General features: G+C 37.6%; 1 protein-coding gene across 2 annotated transcripts in view; it reads left to right on the forward strand.

Annotated features, from left to right (window-relative positions):
* Window positions 1-27,005, forward strand: part of LOC149566559 (AAA-type ATPase family protein) — an 85,677-nt gene that overhangs the window by 10,821 nt on the left and 47,851 nt on the right. For both annotated transcript variants that reach the window (XM_089819864.1, XM_089819865.1), the window contains one exon: window positions 6,942-7,158. In XM_089819864.1, coding sequence (XP_089675990.1) covers window positions 6,942-7,158 — 217 coding nt within the window. The remainder of the gene's footprint in view (window positions 1-6,941; window positions 7,159-27,005) is intronic.

Below are 27,005 nucleotides of genomic sequence, written 5' to 3' on the forward strand. Positions count from 1 at the left end.
CAGATTTACATTACAAACTTCTCCAAGTGGATTCAGATCATTATTTGAAAAAGTGATTGCGTACCAACCAAAACAACCTCTAACACCAGAGAAATTCAGAAAAAATACAAACAAATCAAGGTTTTCTTCATCTCCAAGAATATCCAACTCTCTCCAACCAAAAAGTAGAATTGGTATGATGTATTTATCATATTACAACCAATCCTAATTTCCCAAGTAACTGATAAAACCTTCTTTTATCACTAATGACAATATTGTTCAAATCTGACAACAATTTAAAAGTTGCTTTCCGACAATTGTTGCAACCTTTAACAATTTAAACAAATAGACAAAGTTGACCACCTAAAACATCTCCTAAGACATTAGACACATGAAATATGATCTCTTAGGACCTTATTTATCCTAATCCAATATATGCAAAAACCAAAAGTAAACCAATATTGCCTCCTAGAGGCACGAAACTCCTTGTGTGGTCCTGCACCAAGTAGGTCCTTCGGTATATTTATCTCTTTTTTCTTGAAATGGGAAAGAATATCCCTTCTTGTGGTTGTGTCTCTTATAAGAGTGATGTCTTTTCATTGTATCTTTACTTCTTAACTAAATGCCTTCTGCTTGTAACTAAAGTTTGCTTGAAGTAATTGCTTCTGAAATGATTACTTTTATGAAACTTTCATTAATAAGATTGGCACTTCATTTCTAAGCCTCTCTGCATTATCATTCAGATCCTTGCTTCATCCTAAGCATCGCTGCTTGGTTGTATCGGCCATCTCAATCTTGGGAAACAATTATTTCTTATGTTTGATGCTTTGCAGAAAACTATGAAGTTTCATTCAATAAGATGGTTTTCTTATATTTGGTACTATGGTGGGGATATGACAACCACTGACATAAATGCATAATCAATTTTTTTTTTCGAAGGACAGCTTATGTGGGAGATTGAGGGGGTATATTCTTCTTGTGAAGATGGTGGTAGAATTAACGGATGTGAGATAGATTGTATTGTAGGGCCAATAGAATGCTTGCATGATCCCCTTTTTTGAATAGAGTATGCAATCTTTCTTCCACTCTTTTTCGTTTCAACATTGAATATAATTGATAACACCAACAACAAAAATTATCACCTACAGGAGACTGCTCAATCATGGTAACATGTCAGCAAAGTAGTTATGTGAATTTTCTCTTTGTCATTTGGCCTACTAAACCAAACTAGCAGGCTTTTTGTGTGGATAACCAAAAGAAAAAAAAAATCACCCTAACCCTATATTATTTTCGAAAGGCTAAAACATCTAAAATTTAGAAAAGTAAACATTGAAAAAAATCTAGAAAACACAAAACCAAATCTCAAAATATTACATTTTATAGATGCAGCTATCACTCTGAATCCTGTTTCAACCCTTCTCCTTTGAAACAATAACCAACAATCTTGAAGATGAAGTAGGGGTTCTCTTGTCTTGTATCTATCAATAAAATGCCGTTTGAGTCACTTTATGCCAAATTAGGTCATATCAAGATTTCAAAATATGTTCTATTGGTTAAAAAAAATGATTTGAACACCTTTTTTCCTGCGAGTTCCTGATGGGTGTGGCCGAGGTACATCTAATGTTCCATCTAGAAAAACCTAGGTCTGCCTCGTCTTTGGATTCTGACTTGAATTGAACATGCCTACTACATCACCCAAATTCTAACAAGCCCAACTATATTATCTTGTGTGTGTGTGTGTGTCTCAAGATTCATTATCATTTCATTCCTAGGTACATCTAATGTTCCATCTAGAAAAACCTAGGTCTGCCTTGTCTTTGGATTCTGACTTGAATTGAACATGCCTACTACATCACCCAAATTCTAGCAAGCCCATCTTTATTATCTTGTGTGTGTGTGTGTGAAGATTCATTATCATTTCATTCATGATATGGCTCAATACGGGCAAGTGGAATTGTAGTTTTGTCCTACATTGAAGCAAGTTTGTGAGATCTTCACCAAATCTCTACTTATAACTAATTTTGTTGCCTTTAAAAACAAATTGAGAGTAATCCCAATTGCGCATTTGTGGGGTGGGGGAGATTGAAGATATGCTTGATTAACATGATGCTTATTAATAGCTTCTTCAATTTCATGCGGAATCATCAACATGCTACACACAGATACACATACACATACTCATGCACATGTGTGTACAAACGGACACACCAACACCCATCCTTATTGTCATATCCCCCTTTTGGGATTTTGCTATGTTTTGTCCTAGAATCAGAAATTCCATTAAAATAAGAATTGAAAGATGGTTAGAGATATATCTTTACCAATTAAAATGTCTGTTTGCAAGTCAATTCCTGATTTGGATCTTGCAACAAGAAAAGGGAACAAGAGTACAAATATGTGAAACCTGATATAATATATCTTATTATTATTTTTATAAAGAGAGTTCCAATTCATAACATGTATTTAGTGTTTTCTGTGTTCTTGAAGGTGGATGGAGGTATAACAAAAGGGTGTCCTTGCCCAACCTTAGGCCCAAGAGTGGAATCATGTTCCCCTTGGCCCCTTGCTTCATGAGGTTGGCATGCCTAGTGGGCTTTACCGTTCCTCATTATTGGAACTCCCTCCATCCACATGGAGCATTTCCCTACAAGATAGTGCTTTTGAATGATGTAACTTATGCCCATTCCACCACAGGCCTTATCTAGTGGCTTTTTATGATGTAGCACAGTCCATTCCACTGCAGGCCTTACCTTATCTTGTGAGGTAATAATTCTAATGCAGTTAAAAATATAGACACATAGTATTCTATCCATATACCAAACTATAGATTAGTAATTATCTGAATTTAAACACTGCACATCTTACCTTCAAAGTATGATAATATATAGATGTCTGTCATGAATAATATAATCAGTCACAAGTTCTAACTATATGCACTTATTGATATAGAGACAGTGGTCTATGAACAGTCATTTATAATTAAGTGGTACATACCTGGTTTCAGTACTTAACAGATGAGGATATCCATATTAGTAAGTTGCGCTTACCCAACACCCCTGACTACTGGCACAGATTACTGTATAACCAATATGTTGTTGTAGGCTTTCCTTCTATTGGTGCTGGTGCAGTCTTCTCATTCCCTGTGCTGTGGATACACATGAAAATACTCAGACCAGACAATTCAGAATTTATGTTAATGATTGTTTTAGGCCTGCTCTTTGATTCCTGTCTATTTTATTCATTGATTCTCCTTTCTGCCTGATGATACGGAAAAAACTTAATGACTCTGGGGACTGTAGTTATTAGTTCAAGGAGTTCAAGTGAATCCTTTAGATAGATATGGTACTTTTCTAATGATAGTAATTGCAAAATATTGATTCAACCTGTTCTTTAACGTTGGCTTCTATAGTTCCATGCTGATGAGTATATATGACGTTAATGAATGTATTTAACCACATGTATGTTAGCAGTGCAGATGTTCTGGACTTGTCATTCCTTCCAAGATGATTAGCTGGGGTATGTCTTTCACACCAAAGTTTGTAGGAGATATTGTCATGTGCTCTGGAGTATAACTGGAATTTGCATGGTCACCATGAACAGGATTAATTTGTGTGTGGATTAGTATTCACTCTGCAAGTAGAGAAAGATTAACAGATATTTAATGGCTTAGAGTTACATCCTCCCATTTTTTCATGGCGACCTCTGAATAAATGTTGCTAAACGAAAGAGTAATCAATTCTGTTCGATGCTATTTATTGGGTTATAAGTCTGAGGCATCTCAATTTTTATCCTTCATTGTTCCAATTGTTTCCCCCTTTTGCGGTTTTACTTCCCCCAACTTCTACCTGTGTGGAAGGGTGGGGAAGGTGACTTTTCAAACAGTCGAGATTCTTCAAGCATCACGTCTTTATTAGCTGTGAGATCAGTTCTTTATTTGATATAACATATTTTCATGGTTACCAGGAGACCCGTCTCCCCCCTAAAAGTGGCGTCTCGGAGACCGAGACGCGTCTCGGAGACTTTTCGCGTCTCCGGAGACCTCAAAAAAGGTTGGAGACTTCATGACGAAGTCTCCTGAAGTCTCCCCGTCTCCTAATCCAAAAAGTGAAGTCTCCCCGAAGTCTCCTGATAAAATATAAATGTAAAATATAATATTAAATAATTTTATATATTTTAGCCCTCATTTAAATGTTTTTAATACAAAAATCTAAGGTACTATATGAATTCCGTAACAACTGCTTGGTGATGTACATGACCTACAGGAACACGATACAAGTCTAAGACAACATATTGGAAGCTGTACAGGATTGCAGTAAAGATCCCAAATCACATAAATTTATGCGGCTGAGGAATTAGGGTGCAAAAACTGTTGTTAGTGCATTAGAAGATAGTATTACGTATGTTACAGAAATCTGATATGCAAATGCTTGGTAATAGTATTATTCCTCATGAAAACCAAGCATCTATTTGCTGATAAAGACTCAGCGATAACAGTGATAGACTAGAGGTTTTATGTATGTTAACATGAATGTATTTGGTCCCATATTTCTGTTTTTTCAAGAGGATATCATGTTTCAGTTTGATGTATAAGTCGTATTTGTTATTCGTACCTGTTTATCTGCTTTTGGCAATATCCTAGTACCAATATAGGAATCTTTGTTAGTTGAATCTGTGTAACTGGAAAAAAAACACTATTACAAAATGATTTACTCCCTTTTAAACTAAGCAATCCTAACTCTTAGTTAGAAAATAGAAATCCTAAGTGTGTCTCTATGCATGCATTGATGTTGAATAATTCAATAATTTTCACGAATTTTTTGTAGCAATGCCAATTTGTCAGGTTTTAAAATCTATTTCAGTAATGTACTTTTGTATCTGACTGCTTATTATTATTATAATCTTTGACAGTTTGACTCTATGAATCTATTTTAATTTTTAATGTGACAACACTAGTATTATTAATTTATTATTTACTTTAGTCTTTTAGTCTTACGGTATTACTATTTTGAAATTTTGAAATTTTGTATTTACTTTTAGTATTAGACTCTTTAAGTTTAAACTATTAAAAATTTATTTTACAAAAAAAAAAAAAAAAAAAAATTGCCGTCTCCAAGTACCCCCGTCTCCTATTTGGAAAATTGCCGTACCGGTACCAGTACCAGTACCGGAGACCTCAAAGTCTCCCCGTCTCCCGGTGACCTTGCATATTTTAATGTTTGGTGTATATATAGTATATACATTTTTATTAATATATTTATTTAAGTTCTATAATATGATATCCCAGTATTAAGGATATTTAGTGTTTGAAATTTATATTTATAATCAAATATTTAGTGTTTATATATATATATATATATATATGGTGTGCATTACAGATTATAATATATTATAATGAATGATACGTTATACAATCATTTAATATATTACACTGATTTATATTATTTATTAATTTTCATTTTCATATTAATTTACATTTTCTTGGTGAAGTCTCCACTGACTTTCTTTGCCTGTCTTCTTTTGTATTTTGTTTCTTAGAGAGTTTCACAAAGTTGGTGTGAAATAAATGGAGAGGTCAATAGTGCAATAGGGCTTCATCAAGGGGACATGCCACTTGGTTACAAAAAGCAAGAACAATATGTCTCTTTTTGAGTAATTAATTCTGATCTAACTGAAGGAAGTAAGGAATTTATGGCTTATTCGTTGCCATCATGGGTGTCTTTGACATTTGGTTAACAGTTAACAAAACATTCTTGAAGGGGCATTATCCAGTTGGTAGTCCAACTAATTAGTGATGTTCTTCTCCCGAGGTAGTAAGGGGATGAGATTGACAGTGACTCTAGCAGTCCGACATAACATGTATTGCCATATTTGTTAAATTGGGAATTGAGAATGATAATTTGCATTTGATTGAATAGCTCCAAAAAAGCAAGAGAGATTAAGCTAGCATAAAAGGAGTAGGCCTTACTAGTGATAAGGAACATCAAATCCCATATATTGTGACTATTCTTTCCCAAACCATTCATAAAATATGCACACCTTGCAGCTCTCTCATTTGCTTTATCATCTATCATGTGTGAGCATTTAATGAAAGTGGAGTGAAATCTTAGCAAGATGCTATTGTCTAGAGTCTTAGAGATTGAAAGATGAAAGACAATAAATGAGATTGTTTACCTTGTACTATGTAGTGAGTCAGCTATGTTTGGGAGTTTTTGAGGCGGTGGTGATTATTTGCATTCTCCTAGGAAGGTCACATGAGCTTTTTAAGTTGCAAGCTATATTTGTGTGATGAATATGAGGGTCTCAATTCGACAAGGGATCTTGTGCAATCATGCACTTATCCTACTAAGGTGGTTGCATGGTCATGCCAGCTGATGAGTTGCATTCGTGGTATTCTTTTGTATGCTGACTTCATCTATTAGGGTTCTTTAAGGTGTTGTGTTTTGGGGAGAAGACCAGTATTGTGACACATGCTACCGTAGAAGAATGCAATATGTCATATTAATGGATGACAATATGTAACATCTTATCAGTATGTTAATATGATTGAAACTATTGATCCCCTCTTGTTAACTTTCTGATAGATTGAAGGACCATGTATGTTTGCATACCTGAGGACATTCATAAATCCTTGTTTGATACATCGCTAAATTTTTAACTTTGAAAGTTTGCACATGCATGCCCAGCATAGGCCTACACCTATTCTGCAAGTGAGTCAACCTTGATTTTGGTGCCTAAAGTTTATCAATCTCCATTTTTTATTGGAGCTTGTACAGCATATTGATGCTTTCCCCTATTTTTGCTTGGTCTACCCTTACAATTACAAGATATCTACATAATGTAATATGAATGTTTCCTTGACAATGCATTTTTGGTTGCATCCTTGACTAGAACTTTTGTTTGTTCTAATTAAGTTTTGAGATCTCCACGTACCTGAAAAATGAATGTTTTGCATGATCTTTCAGGTTGGTTTGATTCCAGATGACAGGTTGGTGGATTTACTTGACTTGGCATTGTCTGCAGACACTGTAAATACAGTCAAGTGTTTAAGAGAGCTTATGGAGGCAGGGGTGGAACCATTGGCTCTGATGTCACAGTTAGCAACATTAATAACTGATATTCTTGCAGGAAGTTACAAGTTCTCTGAACAAGGGCACAGGAAGTTTTTCCGAAGAGAAACATGTAAGTAACTGTTCAGCGTTTCTTTGCTTCTTGTGTCAATATGGGGTATTTTTTGTTTTCAATTCTTAGTGGACTATACTTCTTTACCATAAAGGGTGTTGACAAAAATTGATTGGTCTATTGTGTTCATGGTCAAGGAATACCTGAAACTGGCCTTTTTTCTTTTTGTTTTCACTTGGTCTGGGACATTATAGGAGCCTCTATTGTTTCCTACAATTCAATCTAGTTCTGCCCTTGTCTGATTGCACAGAATAAAATTAACTATGTTTTACACAACCACCACACATATGCAGGTGCATTTTAATTTTACGGTTCATCAAGTCAAGCCCTGTCTATTATTTGTTTAATGTAATTTTACGTTATTATGTATTAGTTTGATAACACTTGCCTTCAGTAATTGGCTGTTAAACATTGTCAAACTTCTACACTGTACAATCAGACTCAATGACAAAACCAGATTAATACCAAACCAATGCACATGTACATGTGCATTTTAGATTTTCAGTTGTTTCATCAAATTTCTGTATTAGTGCATTGGTTTAACATCACTTGCCTTCAGTAGTTGAATCTTTGCATCTTGTTAAGATCCTTACATGGCAATTTATAAATTCTATTTCAGGGCTTAATCGTTTGCCTTTTCAGCCTTTATTTGTGAGAAAAATAAAAAAAGTGTTATTTTGGTGCCAGATAGATTGTACGTTGTTGAGGAAGGAATTTTAATGATTCTGAATAATGTTTAGAGTGCTTTTCAATGGAATTTTATTTTATATTCTAATTGTTGGAACTATCTGTGTAGTTTATGTTGACTTGTAAATGGAACAGTGCCGACATCTTACAACTGATGAGAGCCAGCCTTCTTGCAAAACAAGAACCTACTCTATGCTATTTTGGAACATCTCTTTAACTTAAGTCTACCAATCAATCATCAGGAAGAAGAATGATGAATAGTGACTTTAATGAAGCAATACTATGTCACTAACTTGAAGGGCTCTTGTATAGGTCACCCTCTAGCGGTGGTTATAGAAAAATATCATCAGGAAAACATTGTCTGTACCAACAGCGTGTGGCAGTTTCATCAAATTGCATTTAAATACAGTTTATTTGGTCTGAGGTTTATGCATTGAAACATAAGCATGCGCTTTGGTATGTGTGGAGCTTCTTCTAGATAAATTATACTTAGAATGTTAGGGTCCCATTGATGTGGGTTTTGTGACCACTCCAACACGCATAATGAAATAACAAATATCCTATTCTCTCTTGAACAAGGAAACAACGAATGCTAAACAATATGATTTTTTTTTTTTTTTTGATTAAGTGAAGGAACCCCAAGGTTTACAATGCGAACATGCAACTTTATGTTGGACATAACTCAGTTTTATGATGTGATATGCTGCTAATCAGGTGGGGACTCACACTATTCTCTTGGACTTTATCAATTCTTCTCCTCAACTTGGAACGCTAACTTGACTTCAAATAAATGTCAAAAAGGACTGAAGGGTTAGGAATCAACTACATTCCTAAGGCAAATGATATCAATGGATGATGCATAGATGAGTGAATTCCTGCAACCAAGCTTTGCTTTTCCAAATGAAACAACTCCACAAAGATGACCCAATCTTGTAAGGGAACATGAAGGATAATCATATTGTAATCATTCATCCGAATACCCAATACTTGGGCAATCCAAATGAACACCCATAATTGAATTTAGTACTTAATCAAGTCCAAACTATCCTTACTTTGTGACTTGAAATCAACAAGCAACAAATGGTATGAACATGGAATTCATCATTATCTTCACATTTCTTGGTTGCAATCAATGAACTTTAGCTAAACTATGAGAAGTACAAGCCATGCAAACTGTAGAAGCAACACACAAGACTCCACCATATCTTGAATGAAACTTGTATATTAACTTTGAGACAATCTTGGCAACAATTTTTTGTCTCATCCTCCTTTTACTACTTTATTCTACCATCTAGTTGACTAACTCTGTCTCTCCTCTCTTACAAATCAGAAGGTCAAGCATTATATAGACCTTTTAATTACAATAAAGGGCCTAGATTAATTTGAAATCAAGGATTAAGATAATTCTATGAAACCCTAATTAGGGTTGTCTCAACATCCACTTACAATCATTTAATGTCACCCAACAAAAAAGTTACATTGTTTTGAAATACATTTGCTTTCAAGGATGAACCAATGAGAAAATTTATTGTGGTTATACATTAAATGTTTTCCACATGTTTGTGCGTGAATGGATTTGATACTATGAACTTGGACATGTTGACTTGGAATCACTGGATTGGTTAAAGATGAGTAAGTGCCACCTTGGCATGTACATCCTTAACCTTGACTCACCAAGAAGAGATATTTTTTGATACTCAACATTTCTAACTTTAATTAATTCTTCTGAAACTATCTTCTTGTGAATGATTGCAATGGCTCATATTCCTAAATTGCTTTGTTTTCATGGATGTTCTTCATCCTGCTTGTTTTGGATATCTTCTCCTTGAATTTGTTCTTTAAATTTCCTTGGTCTTGTCATCTTGCGTTCTTGTGATGCTTGTATTGATCTTGGAAATTCAAGAGTGAGATAGTCTTCTGTTCATAAAGAAATTCACTTTCTTTGCACAAATTTATCTTGAATTGAATATCCTGTGACCATATCCATGTATTGATCCTTGCAAAACAAGAGAGAGTACCTGTTAAGTTTATGAAACAAAATTGGAAAGACTAAAGATATTTTCATGATATATTCTCCAAAGAATACAATTTCTAACTTTTAGTTAGCATGTGGATAAAGAAATGTGATTTCATTATTCACAACTTCGCTTTTACTGTGTGCATTTCCATCAAACAAGTTCTGATTTGGATATGAATTCTGATTTTTCTGAGCTTTGTGTGATGTTCTCTTTGAAATTGCGTCCTCTATTCCTGAGTTTTCACAGATTTTTCGCACTATTGGTCCACTTTTTATGCATTAGGTTTTTGATTTTGTAATCTTCCTTGCAACCCAAAGTGATTGACCTTCAAAATTTAAAATGTCATCCATTTTGTTGTTAATTTTTGAACCAGAATGTAGATAAACCACAAAACTGAATTCAAAGAACACAAAGCAACATATGACACTGCACAGTTATCCTGGGAGAAACCCTTCTGCTCAAGGGAAACAACCCAGCCCACAAAAAAAGAACTCTTTATTTAGAATGTAATAAAATAATAACAAAGTCTTCAGCCTATGATTGAAATCCTTAGAAATATTCAATCAATAAATCTGGTTATCCGCTTTCAAGAGTTTAAACAGAAGTAGACTGGTCTTTTTCAAAATGATCAGCTCTATGATCAAACATTGATCATTCTCTTAAGAAAATCTCTCTCTCTCTCTCTCTCTATATATATATATATATATATATATATATATATATATATATATATCAGGACTTGTATATTTCTGACACACAGAGCAAAATACACGAACATAGCATACAAATGTAGCCTCAAAGAAAAAAATACCACTGAGTATTTTAGAGGTTCTTAATCATGCATCCACCAGTGATCACACACACATCATAGTGTAGATAAGATAAGATAAGATAATAGTATTAATGTCCAACGAAAGACCATCAAAGGTCTATGGGATTGGAAGGTTACAACTAGGAAGCTGAAAACAACAGGAGCACCAAACGATGTCCGAAAAAAACAAACAACTAAAGAACAGAAGAAGAAGAGAGATAGAACAAGACACAGAGAGAGAGGCCAAGGCAAAGACAAAGACTAGGAGTCCTTTCTTGGTGAGAAGAAATCAGTCATAGAAAGATATGACTGAATGTGAAGAAGCTCTGGTATGTCTCTGCGAGTTCGTAGAGGAGTGCTGCTGATGTAAGAACTTGGTATGGGGTCTAACAGACCTAGAATGACCAAAAGAACTGAAAGAGCTAGATTGCCTTTTCACACCATGCAAAGGAGATAAGGGTGTGAAAAAAGCAGTAATGAGCTGAGTCGAAGTATACCAGTGAGGAAGAAGTGCTATCATGGAACAGAGTGGCCTCTTGAAGATAGAGAGCTAGACATCACTGGTCATTGTAACTGAAGAAGTCAGAAAGAGAAAAGCAATCTCGAAACAGGTAGTGAAATCTCCCTCTGATCTCGTAGTAGATAGGGCAATGGAATAAAAAGTGAGTCTCCGTCTCGACCTCAACTGAAGTACATAGCTTACAAATCCGCTCTCCACTATCAATATGATGGTTTGCTTGAGCATGAAGACGGTGAAAACCAACTCTGAAGGACCCTAGGGAAATACGTAGAGCATGAGACCACCATCGAGATAGGTAACTAGGACAGACAATAATCCTATCACTGATCTCCAAAAAGTGCTCTACATAGAAGGACATCAGCTCGTCTGACGGATTAGTCTAGGTAGTGATAATGTACTATCTGTAAATATAAAGTCTGACATGCTCATTTAACTCTTGTCAAGAGGGGAGAAGATGAGCAGGGGCATTCAGGGAGAACTGATAGGGAGGGAGACGATCAATGTCTATCCCAATCAAACTCAGTAGGGAAGATGCCTGTGCATACCAGCAACAAGCACGAGAGCAAGTATCAGAACTCATAATAGCAACAGAAGAGCAATAAGCCAAATAGGAGTATCTAACGTGATCAGTAGCTGAATCCGCAAAACAATGCAGACGATGAAGGAACCAAATTAGATCAAATATGGCAGCAAGACTGAAAGAATGAGCACTGAACTCAACAAGAATGATACTATGGGTGAACCTGTGGCATCCAATGATGTGCCACAAAAGAAGAGTTTGAACCCGCTCAATCGAGGCCCGGTTTGAGCTAAGAAGAGACGAACCCCAAACCACAGAGCCATAAAGAACTGCCGGCTGAACAAGGGAGTCCAAAAGGGATAATTTGGACGAGGTATCCTGAAAGTGGTGTCTTAAACACTGTTTCTCAAGCATAGCAAGAGAACCCATACACCTCCTGACTCTTGACTGAATCACCACTCTCACATTGAAGTGAGGACCAGAAAACTTCACCCCCAGATACATATATGAAGAAGTGATCTCAATCTCCCGACCCTAAAAAAAGAAGTGTAGGTGAGAAGTCTTCAGGCAATTGAAGATCATAACTCGAGTCTTACCCAGGTTAACCGCAAGCTGTCACTGATTACAAAAGGAAGCCAAACCATCAAGAAGCCTTTGTAAGCTCTTTGGAGAAGAGGCAAGAAGAACCACACCATCAACGAAAATAAGAATGGAGATCAAAACTCGGTGTAAATAACAACCGTCACCTGGGAGTGATGACTTCAAAAGGAAATCCTCAAGCTCATCAATATATAGACCAAATAAAGTAGGGGAGAGAGGATAACCTTGTTTGACCCCAATGGTGCTATGGATCAGAATGGAGAATCCCTCCGGGGTCCTGAATCGACCCACAATAGTTTCATATAATCTCATAATAGTAGTAACAGCTTAGAAATCCATAATTGCTTGAAGCCTCTCGACAAGAGCCACCCGAGGAACATAATCAAAAGCCTTGCGAAAGTCAACAAAGAAGCAATAAACTTTTGCCGATTTGTGTCTAGCCTCCTCAATAATAGCCCGAAGAGTAAAAATGTGATCCATGGTCTGGTAATCTGCTCGAAAACCAGCTTGACCTCTAGCTCTACACCCTTTCTTGTCAAGATCACTAGTATCACATGGCATTGAGAGTTGTGGCATAATGTTTGGCAAACGTGTGTCCAATCATAATGGTTTTGTGATTCCCGAGATCCGAGATAGTGCCGGACTTGTGAATAGCGTAAATCAGATGCTTGGAACAAGAAGTCAGGAAACCAGTGCTAACTACTTTGTTGAAAAGAGTAGAAATATAGGGGCCCAAAACCAAGACACCAAACTTAAAGAGTTTGGCTTGGAATCCCTCTTCATCCGTTGCTCTATTGCATCTCATGGACCTGATGGCCTCATAGATGAAAGAGGAGGTGAACAAGTGGCAGAAAGGAGGCAGGGTGGGGATAATAGGAGTTTGTCCAGGAATGTCATAAAGAGCCAAAGTATGAGCAGTAAGGGAGAGCGAAAATCAAGGATGGTGGATGGAGGGGGACAACGGGGAAAAAGGGTGCACCAAAAAAGCTGGGAGTTGCAGATCAGCATGGAGCAAAGGGATTTGCACTAGGAAGCGGTAAAGGATCATTTCTTACAATAAAGAAAACAAAGGTAAGACACACGAAGGCAAGCAAAGTCGGGGGAGTGGGTTTCAAAAGCAGAATGAACTAAGCAATGAAAAGCTTTACAGTCAACATTGAACCATTGGTTCATAGGACAAGTATACGACATTTGTTACCAAGAGGAAGGGAAGGACAGAGGGGAATGGAAAGGATGGCGGATTTTCGAATGGCCGTCGCAAGCAAGTCAAACATGGAAGAGGTTTCACAGGAGTCCGTAAAACATTTCGGACTAAGGAGCCTCAAAAGATGGAAGGAGAAGAGATCATTGTCACCATCATGGAAGCAAAAGCGAATGGGGAACGAGCAATGGTAAGAGAAATATGAGGAGACAGAGGGGAAAGGAGAGGAGAAATGCGAGTATGAATACTAAGGAGAGCATGATTTGCAAGAGGGAGGTGTAAGATGGTGAAGCTGTGGATGAAGGGGATGGAGGAGGATGAGGTGAGGGCATAATCAACAATGCTAGCACCACCGCAATGAGGCTAGCAAGTGAAGAGCTCAGATCCAGGGAAATAGGGAAGACCGTTCAAGATTAGAAGCCCAGAAGACTCACAAAGCTGCAGAAGATGGCGACCATAACCAGAAATTTGACCAAGAACATCATTAGAAGAACGCCGAAGCCCTAAAGTAGCAGTATCAACCTTAGTGGAGCACATGGAATCAGAACTACGATCAAAAAGCGAAGTCTGGAGTTCTTTGGTCCTCGCATTGAAATCACCGAGAAGCATGATGTCTCCCAAAGTATCAAATTGAGAAATACTCTTGCTAAGGTCACCATAAGGGTTTCTGTCCTCAGAACCATGGATAGCATAATGGGAGGAAGCTAGTGGAAAATAACCAAGGTCACCGGGAGACGGGGAGACTTTGAGGTCTCCGGTACTGGTACTGGTACCGGTACGGCAATTTTCCAAATAGGAGACGGGGGTACTTGGAGACGGCAATTTTTTTTTTTTTTTTTTTTTGTAAAATAAATTTTTAATAGTTTAAACTTAAAGAGTCTAATACTAAAAGTAAATACAAAATTTCAAAATTTCAAAATAGTAATACCGTAAGACTAAAAGACTAAAGTAAATAATAAATTAATAATACTAGTGTTGTCACATTAAAAATTAAAATAGATTCATAGAGTCAAACTGTCAAAGATTATAATAATAATAAGCAGTCAGATACAAAAGTACATTACTGAAATAGATTTTAAAACCTGACAAATTGGCATTGCTACAAAAAATTCGTGAAAATTATTGAATTATTCAACATCAATGCATGCATAGAGACACACTTAGGATTTCTATTTTCTAACTAAGAGTTAGGATTGCTTAGTTTAAAAGGGAGTAAATCATTTTGTAATAGTGTTTTTTTTCCAGTTACACAGATTCAACTAACAAAGATTCCTATATTGGTACTAGGATATTGCCAAAAGCAGATAAACAGGTACGAATAACAAATACGACTTATACATCAAACTGAAACATGATATCCTCTTGAAAAAACAGAAATATGGGACCAAATACATTCATGTTAACATACATAAAACCTCTAGTCTATCACTGTTATCGCTGAGTCTTTATCAGCAAATAGATGCTTGGTTTTCATGAGGAATAATACTATTACCAAGCATTTGCATATCAGATTTCTGTAACATACGTAATACTATCTTCTAATGCACTAACAACAGTTTTTGCACCCTAATTCCTCAGCCGCATAAATTTATGTGATTTGGGATCTTTACTGCAATCCTGTACAGCTTCCAATATGTTGTCTTAGACTTGTATCGTGTTCCTGTAGGTCATGTACATCACCAAGCAGTTGTTACGGAATTCATATAGTACCTTAGATTTTTGTATTAAAAACATTTAAATGAGGGCTAAAATATATAAAATTATTTAATATTATATTTTACATTTATATTTTATCAGGAGACTTCGGGGAGACTTCACTTTTTGGATTAGGAGACGGGGAGACTTCAGGAGACTTCGTCATGAAGTCTCCAACCTTTTTTGAGGTCTCCGGAGACGCGAAAAGTCTCCAAGACGCGTCTCGGTCTCCGAGACGCCACTTTTAGGGGGGAGACGGGTCTCCTGGTAACCATGAAAATAACAAACATCAATATAGAAATCTCTCTGACGGTGACTCTTATGATCAATGCAGACCCATAAAAATATGGCAAACGAATCGGAGTGAACAATAGAAGTATGGCTGAATATATCATCTCTCATCAAGAAAGCCACATCCCCAGAACCACGAACCCCACCGGAAGCACGAACCTCCTCTCTATAAACAGATAACCACTGATAAGTTGGGAATCCCAGAAGAGGCTTGACAGGACTCTCGTGAGTCTCGGTAATGACAAGAATATCGGTGGACCCCATAGCATCATGTAAGAGACCAGGTAATGACCATAAAGAGCCATTACCATTCCAACAGTTAACAAGAAGGGAGCAAGTGGGATTCTCCCTCTTGTCCGACTGCTGGCGAGATCGTCATTTGGTGTTGGGGCCCAGTCTTGCGTCCCATTCATTGGGAGGGGAATCTTGAATAACTGCTTTGAGATTTCTAATAACAACCCATTTACCTACACTTCTAGCCTCTGCCACAATACCACGAGCGTGTTTCAGCTCTGCAACCTGAGCCTTCATGAGATATTCATCAAGGAAAATCTTAGAAGGAAGAGAAAACAACTTCCTCTTAGCTCTGAGAGCACAAAGCTTGTCTGTAAGCTTGAGAAATCGGATAATCAGAACATCTCCATGACCAACCCAACATTTGTCCAAAGTAATGTTAGAGATACCAAGCTGATCACAAAGAAAAGAATGTCCAGCCGAGAGATGATCAGATACAAAAGGGAGTTCACAAACCCGTAAATTGAGCTTTCGAACCTGCCTCACCCTCTCATCATCAATTTTCCCTTGGACCATCTTGTTAATACTAGCTAGAGGCGTAGTAGCTATGTTATTGCAGAGGGAAGGCCATGATTTAACTTTCTATTCAGTTTTCGAGATTAGAGAAGAATGCTTAGCTGCTATAACAGATTGCTGCTCTTTGATGGTGTATAGTCCCTCAAGTTGCTCAATGATGGAATGGATATTGGCTTGTAAACTTGCAGTCTCTGAGGTAAAAGTATTAGAAAAACGTTGGATCAGAGACGAATTTGAGGTTGTGGTTGTTCTAAGTTATGATATAGTGTCATTCAAAGAGATAATTTGCACTTTGAGATACAGGTTATCCACCTCCAACTTAGTAATCTTGTCACAAAGCCTTTGGCAGGTTAAAGTTTGTTGGCTTTGTGAAGAGCCTAAATCCCCATTATCAGACATTGCAGAACCCTGAAACAGTAACAAAAAATAACATTAGGAGTATATGCCAACACAACAGTCCTCAAGGAACCAACAAATCCGTGAGCAAACCACCACCCTGTGCCCGATATAAGGAAGGAGATGCAGCAGTAAACAGGTCACAGAAAAACCAAAGGAAGGAGGCCTGTGAAAAACCTATAGTGGAATCGGTAACTCGTGTGACCACCAGAAAACGTGAACACACAAACAAAGAAAGAAAACACCTTCGTCAATGCACAGGTCATAGATACCATTGCAAGGAACATGAATTAAGCACAAATGATGCGGAAGACGAGAGGAGGATGAGAAAGGGAGACGCGAAAGTGGAAGAGGAAGGAAGAAAGCCATATGCGGACGCGAGGGAAAATGGGTCGCGTCGTAGGAGATCGTGTCGGGAGGTCATCGGGAGGATAATGGGTCGTAGGAGATAACCAAATATGCTTTGGCACTAAAAGAAAATGAACTGTTCTTGAAGGAGTAGTTGGCAAAAGCAAATTCTAAGATAAGAGGATTCTAAGATACGAAGAAGATGACTTGACATGAACAAAAATTGGCTTGCTGAAAGTGAACAGACTACTTGATATCAACAGACATTACCTGCTGATTGTGAACTGACAATGGTTATAGAAAAACATGGCAAGAATAATCACAGTTGCCAGCAAGGTTATTGACCATTGATTATAAAAACTGAGAACTGATGACAATGAAGGGCACAAGCTTAGACTAAAAAGGAAATTGTTGGTATAACTTTTACTTATACATGATGCCAAGACAACTTGGACAAAGCAAACACACTATGGCAAGAATATGATGCTGAGTCATCATTGTAATACTCAGCGAACAATAAGAGATACGGTGAACATGATTCTAAGGAATTGCTATGAACTAAAGCCAATTAACCCAAGATACATGAACAGCAGTTTGCTGAAGATACACGAACAAGAAAATGAATGAAGATCTATATCACAGCTACCAAAGTTAAACACTTCCTCTTAGCAAGAGAGAGATCTTCAGTTATGACAAGTGCATGAAGCTGCAACCAAAAGTAATGTTAATAAAAAATCTCATCATAGATTTTCTTAATCTAAAATTGTTATCTCAGCATAACAATGTTCACCATAGCTACTTTTAGAGGGTGAGTAAGAAACACAAAAAAAGGCCACAGAGTCACACATGACTTCCACCATGGCTACCCCTAGAGGGTGGAACAAGGGATTACACCTCAAACTTCTCTTACAAAGAAGAACTCATTATCGAGGGATTGCACCTTTTCTCGCAGAGAGGAACTCATTAACAAGGTATTGTGCCAAGAAAATCTCTCTCAGAGAAGAAATCATTAGCAAGGGATTGCATCTCAAATTTCTCTCTTACAAAAAAAACTCATTGATCATATGCAAAGAATCATTGAAGTTGAGATTCTCTCTTAGCAAGAGCATCATTCTCCATGATACCAAGCCTATCTTGGAAGTAATAGAACTTAGCTCTTAGAATTGGTTCGATGAGAATGTTCGCAGTTTGCTCCTTTTGTAGAAATGTGCTTGAGCTCAATTGCTTTCCTTTGAACCATATCTCTCAAGTGATAATATTTAATTTTTACATTTTTGGTTCTATCATGAAAAACTAGCTTAATCAAAAGCTTCACTATCATGTCCCCTCAGTTGGACTATCAGATTCATGAGAGTTAGCCTATCATGAGAGTCTTGTAGGCTAGCAGTGTTGGATAGAGACTCACATAGGATATTCAGTGGCCAAACATGGCATTTTAGGCAATTTTGGGCCATTTTGGAGCAGCTCTTTGATTTTAGAAGGTTTCCCTAAAATTTAGGAGGATGTGGCAACTTGTAGATATGTGGTTCCTTGGTACCAATCCATGGTTTCAGTTTCAGGATGAATGGGTGAGTTCCCTAGTTTTAAGGAGCATCCCTAGATTTTAGGGATGAGACTGCTAGTTGACCCATCTTGTTCGGTGTTAGTCATAGATAGGTGACATGGTTAGTTTTATGATTATTTGGTTGATTTGGGCTTTGGAGGCATAAAATGAAATATTTTAATATTTCCTAAGTTTATTAAATAAATTATAATAAGGCTATATTTATAGTCATTTTGGAGTAATAAGGAAATAATTTAATAATCTTGGCTTGCATACCTATATGTGGTAGCTGATTGGAAAGGTCTTGAGTTATTATAACTTATTTTCTCTACTAGGAAGTTATTTGATGCATTGAGTTATGACAATTTAATAAAGTAACATTTTTCCTAAGTTTGGATGCCATTTATATGGGAAATGTTATTTTAATTAAAGTGCAAAGTGGGAAATTCCCTTTTAGGGTTCAAATTGCTTTGGAGGGGATATAAGGAGAAGCAACCCTATTTTTTGATCATCTTTTGAACATTGCACTTTGGAAATTTTCCATTCCTCTAGTGGAGCGAATTGGAAGTCTGGGATGCAAACCCCGGGACTGGAATTGTTGGGATGTAACCCTCAGCGAGGATTGGTTGTTGCATTTGTTCGATTAGGCACTCAGATTGATAGAGGTAGAGATCGATTTCATCATTGCCTGCAGATTTAGTCTGGTAGAGTGGGTTTCAGCTGGGTGACCAGCTCATTTCAGCTTGCACGTGCCTCTGTAGCAGCTCACGTGAGTGTTCTTGGAGGTGTCATTCATCCTGTAGCTGATGCCATTGTCGAGTATTGCTGAGAAGAGGTTATAGAAAACAAATTGTATCATCTTGTTACGGTTGTTAATCTTCCTCAAGTTGGCGTTGATTCAGATTGTTGAAGGCATCAAACTAATGCAAGAATCCATTGTCAAATTAAAGTAAAATCAGATTGTTTGCCTGTCTGTTACAGAATTAAAGTATATTAAACTCCTAGCATTTTGCTTAATTTCTAACTGGAATTTGTTTACTGTTTTCTATGCAATTATTTGTATTTCCACAAAACCCAAAAAAAGGTGAATATCTGAGAAAAACAACAAAATAATCAGAATTTGGCACTTATCCGGACAAAGGTTTAAACACTGGTCAAAGATAAGTTCTTCAAACAAGACAATTATTTTCCTTGAGACCGGTTTGGTATCTCTTAGTGGTATTAGAGCCACGATCTTGCCAGCCTGTGAATTTATTTAAAAAATTCTATGCATCTGGGAAGAGCAGACCTACACAGGTATTACACTTGCAAGAGAGCCACACAAACCTTTTTCAGCCTGCACACATGTGAGTCTCTATCATGAATCACAAAGCTCTCTGGCTGTTCAATGCATGCTTCCTCTTCAGTTATGTCATTCAAGAATACTATTTTCGCATCCATTTGATGAAGTCTCCAACTTTTAACTTCTCCAACAACTATGATGGTTCTCATGGAAGCATAACATGCTAGATGTGCAAAAGTCTCTTCATCATCCATGCCTTCCTTCTGTGAAAATCCTATAGCTATGAATCTAGTTTTGTATTTTTCTACTCCCATCAGCTGTATGTTTAACTTAGAATAGCCACTTAGAAGAAACAACAAATCTACCTTTAGGCCTAGGAACAATGACCCACACATTATTATTGATGATGGATTGATACTCCTCCATCATGCCATCCTTCCATACTTTCTGATTTTAAGCTTCTTCAAAACTAGAAGCATCAGATGCTATAATTTGACTCATCAAAGCTACATAACCTGTAAATTTATGAGGCCTTGTAGTCTCTCTGAAAGTGCCACGAGGGCTGCATATTTTTCAGCTTCTTCCATTGTGTGCCTGACCTACAAAGGTCTTTTGTTATTAGCTGAAATATTACTTGGATCTGCAGAAGTATCTACAGGATCAACTGTGTCAACAAAGTTTTGTAAATCTGTATTCTCCCTCTGAATCTCTTAGGGTGAATCTGGATCAGCCATATCCATGTCTTGAGGAGGCACAAAGTCTTCTCTATCAATTTCCATATTAGACTTTTTGGATTTCTTGCAAGCTACATCTTCCTCAAAAGAGATTTCCCTAATGATTTCAATTTTTTTTGACTTGGAATGCAAATTTTATATGCTGTTGAAGATTCATTATAACCAACAAAGATGCCTTTCTTTCTTGAAGATTATAACTTAGTTCTTTCTCTTTTGAAACATGAATATAGAGAGGGGATCCAAAAATTCTGAGATGATCAATGTCTGGTTTGATACTTGAAAAAACTTTTTTTGGAGTCATGTTGTCTAGAATGTACACTGCTGTCTTGCAAGCCGTTGTCCATAAAAATGTTTGAAAAGTTTGAAATGTCCCCCTTGGTAAAATAGTGCAATTATGAATGCAGAACGGAAAACCAATAGAGATTACAACAAATTTAAACTAAACAATTTATAGTAGCCAACCTCAGACACATAGGACAGGATTTTATTAGAAGACAAGTTGCATCAGTAGTCAAAAACCATAGACCTGATAATGGAATAGCAAACTTTCAAAGATGGAATGAGCCATTGTTCATTTACATTCAACAAAAAAAAACAGAACACTAAAACTAAGAGCAAACTTAGTTCTTGAACAATCATGATACAATAGTCTCAACAAAATCATTCGCCTGGTACCAAATCATTGGCCATGTGATCTCTGATTATTTCTTGTATGATGTTAATATTGGTTCACACATCCGTTGACCATATACAACCCAACGGTTGAAGCAAGACAGAGTTCTGGTGTAAGCTTCCCTTTAGGGATGGATAAAACTCTTCATGTGACGTACCCATTCAAAACAGGATGGTGGATACATTAACACATACCAAGATATAATGAATTCCGTGCTGTAGGAGGCACGTTGTTCAGATAGTTGTCTTGCCTGACTCAACTTCTTTCCTTCATCTCTGCAAACAATAAGAATCTGACATGAATCACAAGTAACCTCTCAAGTAGAATTAACACCAAATAGCATGGACAGGGGTGATGTCCTATCCACGGTGAAAGAAGTGATTTCGTCCTTCAATAGTGAGGATTACCTCTTCACAATGTGCGTTCGTTCTGCTACTCATCCCCAACTCTTCAATGCAGAAGCATCGAAAGGGAGTGCTCGCACACCCTGCACTTGATAAGGCTGTTACAAGTCTCTTATGTAAATGCATGATGTCTCCCATTCCATCTGACGTAACTGACCAAGGATAGGGCAATAGATGTTGTAACCAGCACAGTGTGGTGCAGTAGAAGATGCCACACCACAAACGAAAAATCCAAGTCAAAGCACGAGCTGGAGTAAGTAATTAAAAAGGTGGAAATGAGATAGTGAACTGTAAACCACCATCCATGTCAGAGGCACCCTAATAACTCACTTAAACCTATCGGGGTGATGGAATAGGTTAGTCATCAGGTGCGAAAATCAATTGCTAGGAGGGGACATGATAGTCCTCCCTTCTTGGGATTGCTTGTCCCTGAGTAATCAAAGCACAGGATGCTGGATAATATATGATCATCCTCCCATGTAGCATTGTCCATTGGTAAATTTGCCCATCTGATCAAATGTTTTCTGATGGTTCTGCTCCTCATTTGTCTTTCTCTGGTGTCTAGCACTTCTGTAGGAACTAGTTCCAACTTACCTTCATCATCAAGTGGTGGTAGTTTTGGTGATGCGGTCACGTGTTGCCCCACAACTTTCTTAAGACAAGAAACATGAAAAGTATTATGAATCCAACTATCTGATGGCAACTCCAAGTCGTATGCAACTTCCCCAATTTTCTTTACTACCTTGAAAGGCCCATAAAATCTAGGTTGAAATTTTTCAGACCCTTTCCTTTTCAACAAACTCCATCGGTAAGGTTGGAGGTGTAGAAATACCATCTCCCCAAGCTGAAAAACTCTCTCTGTCCCATGCCGACTAGCGTAAATCTTTTGGGGCCCGTTTGGTTGATGGAATACGAGGGGAATAGGAAGAGCAAAATAGAATGTGTCATATTCTCCATTTGGTATGCAAAAATGGAATTGAGAATTAGAAGACATATTCCATTTTTTCCCCAAATTGGGCATATGTCTATGCCAAAAAATAATAGTAATTAGAATAGGCCATTCCTATTCACTATCTTAATTTTCCAAATACTATAATGTGTTGGGTCCGTGATGTTTTCCGCACAATAGGGTTTATTCATTCTGGCATTTGACTTGAGAAGATCCTCTCCCTCCAGTTTGAAAAACAAGTGCATTTGACCATAGAGAATATTAAAGATGAAACTAATTCACCGAGGGCATAGTTCATTTACGACTCCGCCATGATTTTAAATATATCTAGTGGTTCGGAAAATAGTAATCTCTGCGATAGTTAAAAGTCTTTGTTTATCGTTGGAAGATGGGCTAACTCATTGACCATTTTTAATTACAGAAATAATCATTATTTTATTTTTGTTATTTTTGTTATTCCCTTTAATGTACTCTATGTTGAAGTCATAAGCCTGGATCCTGCTGATCAATTTTGGTTGCATCTCATTTAGTTATTTTTGACATAGGAAAAACGTAAACTATTATGATCCGTCCTCACCACAAATCGTCCACCCACCAAGTATTGCTTGAATTTAGCTAGTGCGTGCATGATAGCTAACATCTCCTTATCATAGGTGGAATACAATTTCTCATGATCCTTCAGTTTCCAACATTCATAAGCAATAAGGTGCCTATCCTTCATGAGGACCGCCTCAATCCCATTACCTGACGCGTCACACTCCAAGATGAATGGTTTGGTGAAATCGGGTAGTGCTAATACTGGACAAGTACTCATCACCTTCTTGACTTTTTCAAATATCTCATCTAAATCTGCAGACCATCGAAAGGCTCCTGTCTTCGTAAGATCAGTAAGAGGTGTTGCAAGCTGCGAGAATCCGTTCACAAACCTCCTGTAGTAAGAACATTGCCCAAGGAAGCCCCTCAAATCTAACACATTCTTCGATGGTGGCCAATCTAGAATGGCTTGAATCTTTTCCTGATGTACCTTAACTCCGTTAGCATTGATCATGTGTCCCAAATACAAAATCTCTGTCATTCGAAACTCACATTTGGATTCTTTGGCCAACAATGAGTGCTGCTCCAGAATTCCTAGGACCTCCTCCAAATGATGAATATGTTCCTCCCATGTCTTGCTAAAAATCAGAATATCATCAAAGAATACTAGAACAAACTTACGTAACGACTTGTTAAATATGTGATTCATGCATGACTGGAATGTAGCAGGGGCATTTGTGAGCCCAAAAGGCATCACCGAAAACTCATAGTGGCCATAACGACACCTGAACGCTATCTTATGCACGTCCTCCTCACGAACCTTAATCTGATGGTCACCTGAACGGAGGTCAATTTTTGAGAAGTAGACAACTTCATGTAACTCATCTAATAGCTCATCACTACGGGGTATTGGATACCTATTCTTAATAGTCCTCTTGTTTAATGCTCTGTACTGTATGCACATATGTAGAGTCCCATCCTTCTTCCTAACCAAAACTACAGATGAAGCAAATGGGCTAGAACTTGGCCTTATGTTTGCAATGTCAAGCAAATCCTGAATAGTCTCCTCTATCTCTTCCTTATAGTGCCTTGGATGTCAATATGGTGTTGTAATGATTGGTTTGGCTCCTTCTTCCAACTCTATCACAGGCTCAAACCCATGATCAGGAGGTATACTGGGAGGAATGTCACCAAAAACTCCCTTGTGTTTATCTAACACAGCCTAATTATCAATGTGATGCTGCTGTTCCAAATCTGGATCAGACTTGGTGGATATAAAACAATGTGCTGCCCATTCCTTGTCCTCATGGCACAAAATGGCCTATGAGCTGAAATGATCCTGGGACCCCTATCAGTCATAGCTTTAAGGATGTCTTGCTGCTCACCTTATATGAATTCAATTTGTCTTTGGTCATGATCAATGGTATATCTACCAAGAGTTTGGAGTCACTGCAAACCTAGAATAGCATTCATTCCACTTAATTAAATCACATAAAAAGCTGATGCAAGATGATAACTCCCTAACTTGACTTCAAGTTGTGAAACCAATCCCGAGCACTAAAGAAGACCAACCCCATCAACCCTAACATCAAAGTGGGAACTGTATTCACCTGTAACTTTCTCTTGGCTGCTATAGAAGTGCCGATGAAGTTGAATGTAGCCCTTGTATCCACCAAACAATTTATTCGCTGCCCTTTGACCACTCCTTTAAGATGAATAAGACTACTTGTAAGATCTCTAGAGAGGGTGGTCACTATAGGTGGCTGATTCGGAATCCATTTATCTACCCTCCCCAATTGGGGCTGCTCATGAGTGTCATCATCCTCGCTGTCATCAGATTTGTCACCATCATTTTCTTCATCCAAAACTACCTCAATATAGTGAACCTTGCCTTTTCCCCTGCATCTATGATCCGATAACTAGGGTTCTTTGCATGTAAAACATAAATTTCTCCCTTTTAGCTCATTTCTCGACTCAAAATCAGTTTTCCGTTGATTACCCTTATTCTGATATGAAGATTTCAGATTGGGTTTGGATCCCTTCAAGGGCTTTTTGGAAGGCTGAACCTCTGAAGATGAGCTATCTAAATCGAGGGCAATCTTGATTGCATCCTACAGAGTACTCGGTTTCAATACCTTGAAAAATCTCTTGAATCTTTCACTGAATCTCTTCACAGATAGCATTACCTTTTTGTTTTCAGTCATATTTGGGACTATGATGGATATCTTCTGAAATTCATCAATTTAGGTGTCCAAAGATCCACTATGCTTGAGCTTGGCTATTTCCCTATAATAAACCTCAATGTCCTTCCTGTCAAATCTGCTAATCAGCTTATTGCTAAACTCCTCGTAAGAACAAATCATACCATGATCTTGGGTTACCAACCCATGGTGCCACCAAACATAAGCTGATCCTTCTAGGTGCATGGTAGTAGATTTGATTGCATCAGCTTTTGACATGGGTTTAAGCGTGAGAAAAGTATGCAATTTTTGTATCCAAGCTTTCGCTGTAGTTTTTCTGCTACCATCAAACACTGCTAATGAGAGCTTGTTTATAGCATGTTTTAAATCTCTATTAGGAGTCCTTGGCCTCCTATCTTGTCTAGCTTTCATCATCTCTCTACGCTGATTCATATATTGGACGAAGCCCAAAATCGCCTTAACATTGTCTGGAGAGAAGTCCCATTCTGTATGAATAGCGATGACATCTTTAGGTGTGTCTCCTGCAATTCCTGCATTAACTTCATCATGTTGTTCAGCAAAGACTGACATCAAAGGCCTATCTACTGTTCAAGTGACGAGAGGAGAGAGAAAAGTGATGAAAATTAGAGGAGAAATAATTTTTTTTTAAAAAAAAAAAGGGGAAAAAGGACAAAAGAAAGGAAAAGGGGATTTCTATTTTCGAGGTGCATAGGTGGCATAATAGAAAAAATAAAAAATAAATGGTTGTCATTCCATTTATCGAGGTGTGTGGGAAGATTTCTAGAAACTTTTGAATATTGTAGAAAGTTTTGGAAGTTGTAGAAGGTTGTGGAAGATGTAGAAGGTTGTGGAAGTTGTAAAAGGTTGTGGAGGAATTCTAGAAGGTTGTGATTAAGTCATGCATGGGGTGGTAAGTGCTTATTTAAGCAAGGCATATGAGCATTTCTAAATCAAGCTCAAGGAGAAGCTTGAGGAGTAGAAGCTCAAGGAGAAGTTTGAGAAGGAGAAACTCGGGAAGTAGAAGCTTTGGATGGAAAACTTGGAAAGGTGAAAGTTGTGGAAGGTGAAGCTTGGAAAGTTGGAAGGTGTGAAAGAGAGGAGAAAGTGAAGAGTGAGTTTTCCTGAGTGTGTAGACAGAGCGCCGAATGTGAGGCAGTTTACACTTGGATCTTGGATTAAGTTGGAGAAGAGCTAGTGACTGCGGTTTATAAACAAGGAGGTTGCTTGGTGGCTTGCGAGCACAAGTTGAGATCTCAGAGGTTTCTACCAGAGTGTGGATCTGGACTAGCTTGGGTTTGGATTGGATCTTGAGAGATCTTGTTGCATTCTTTGTCATGAGTTGGTAAGGGGGTGGTGTGGCCCTTCATTACGTGTGGTGATCCAAGTACACTCACACCCATACTGTGATGACCTTGGGGTCTTCTAGGTCTAATATTCATTTGTGCTATGGCTTGTGTGAGTTGTTGCATAACCGTAGCAACTTGATTCTGTCCTTCTTTCGGAGCCCTCAGGGTCTCTCTCACCTCTTTGTCCGCCTCTTCTGCTGGATTTGGTGCATTTGGTACCCTTTCAGCCATGGAATGAACCCCTATGACTTGTGAAATTGTTTTGCTTTCACGAATTGGTGGAG

The sequence above is a fragment of the Cupressus sempervirens genome, chromosome 3, assembly GCF_028749045.1.
Source record: "Cupressus sempervirens isolate cs-2001-9-10 chromosome 3, ASM2874904v1, whole genome shotgun sequence".
Lineage (NCBI taxonomy): Eukaryota > Viridiplantae > Streptophyta > Pinopsida > Cupressales > Cupressaceae > Cupressus > Cupressus sempervirens.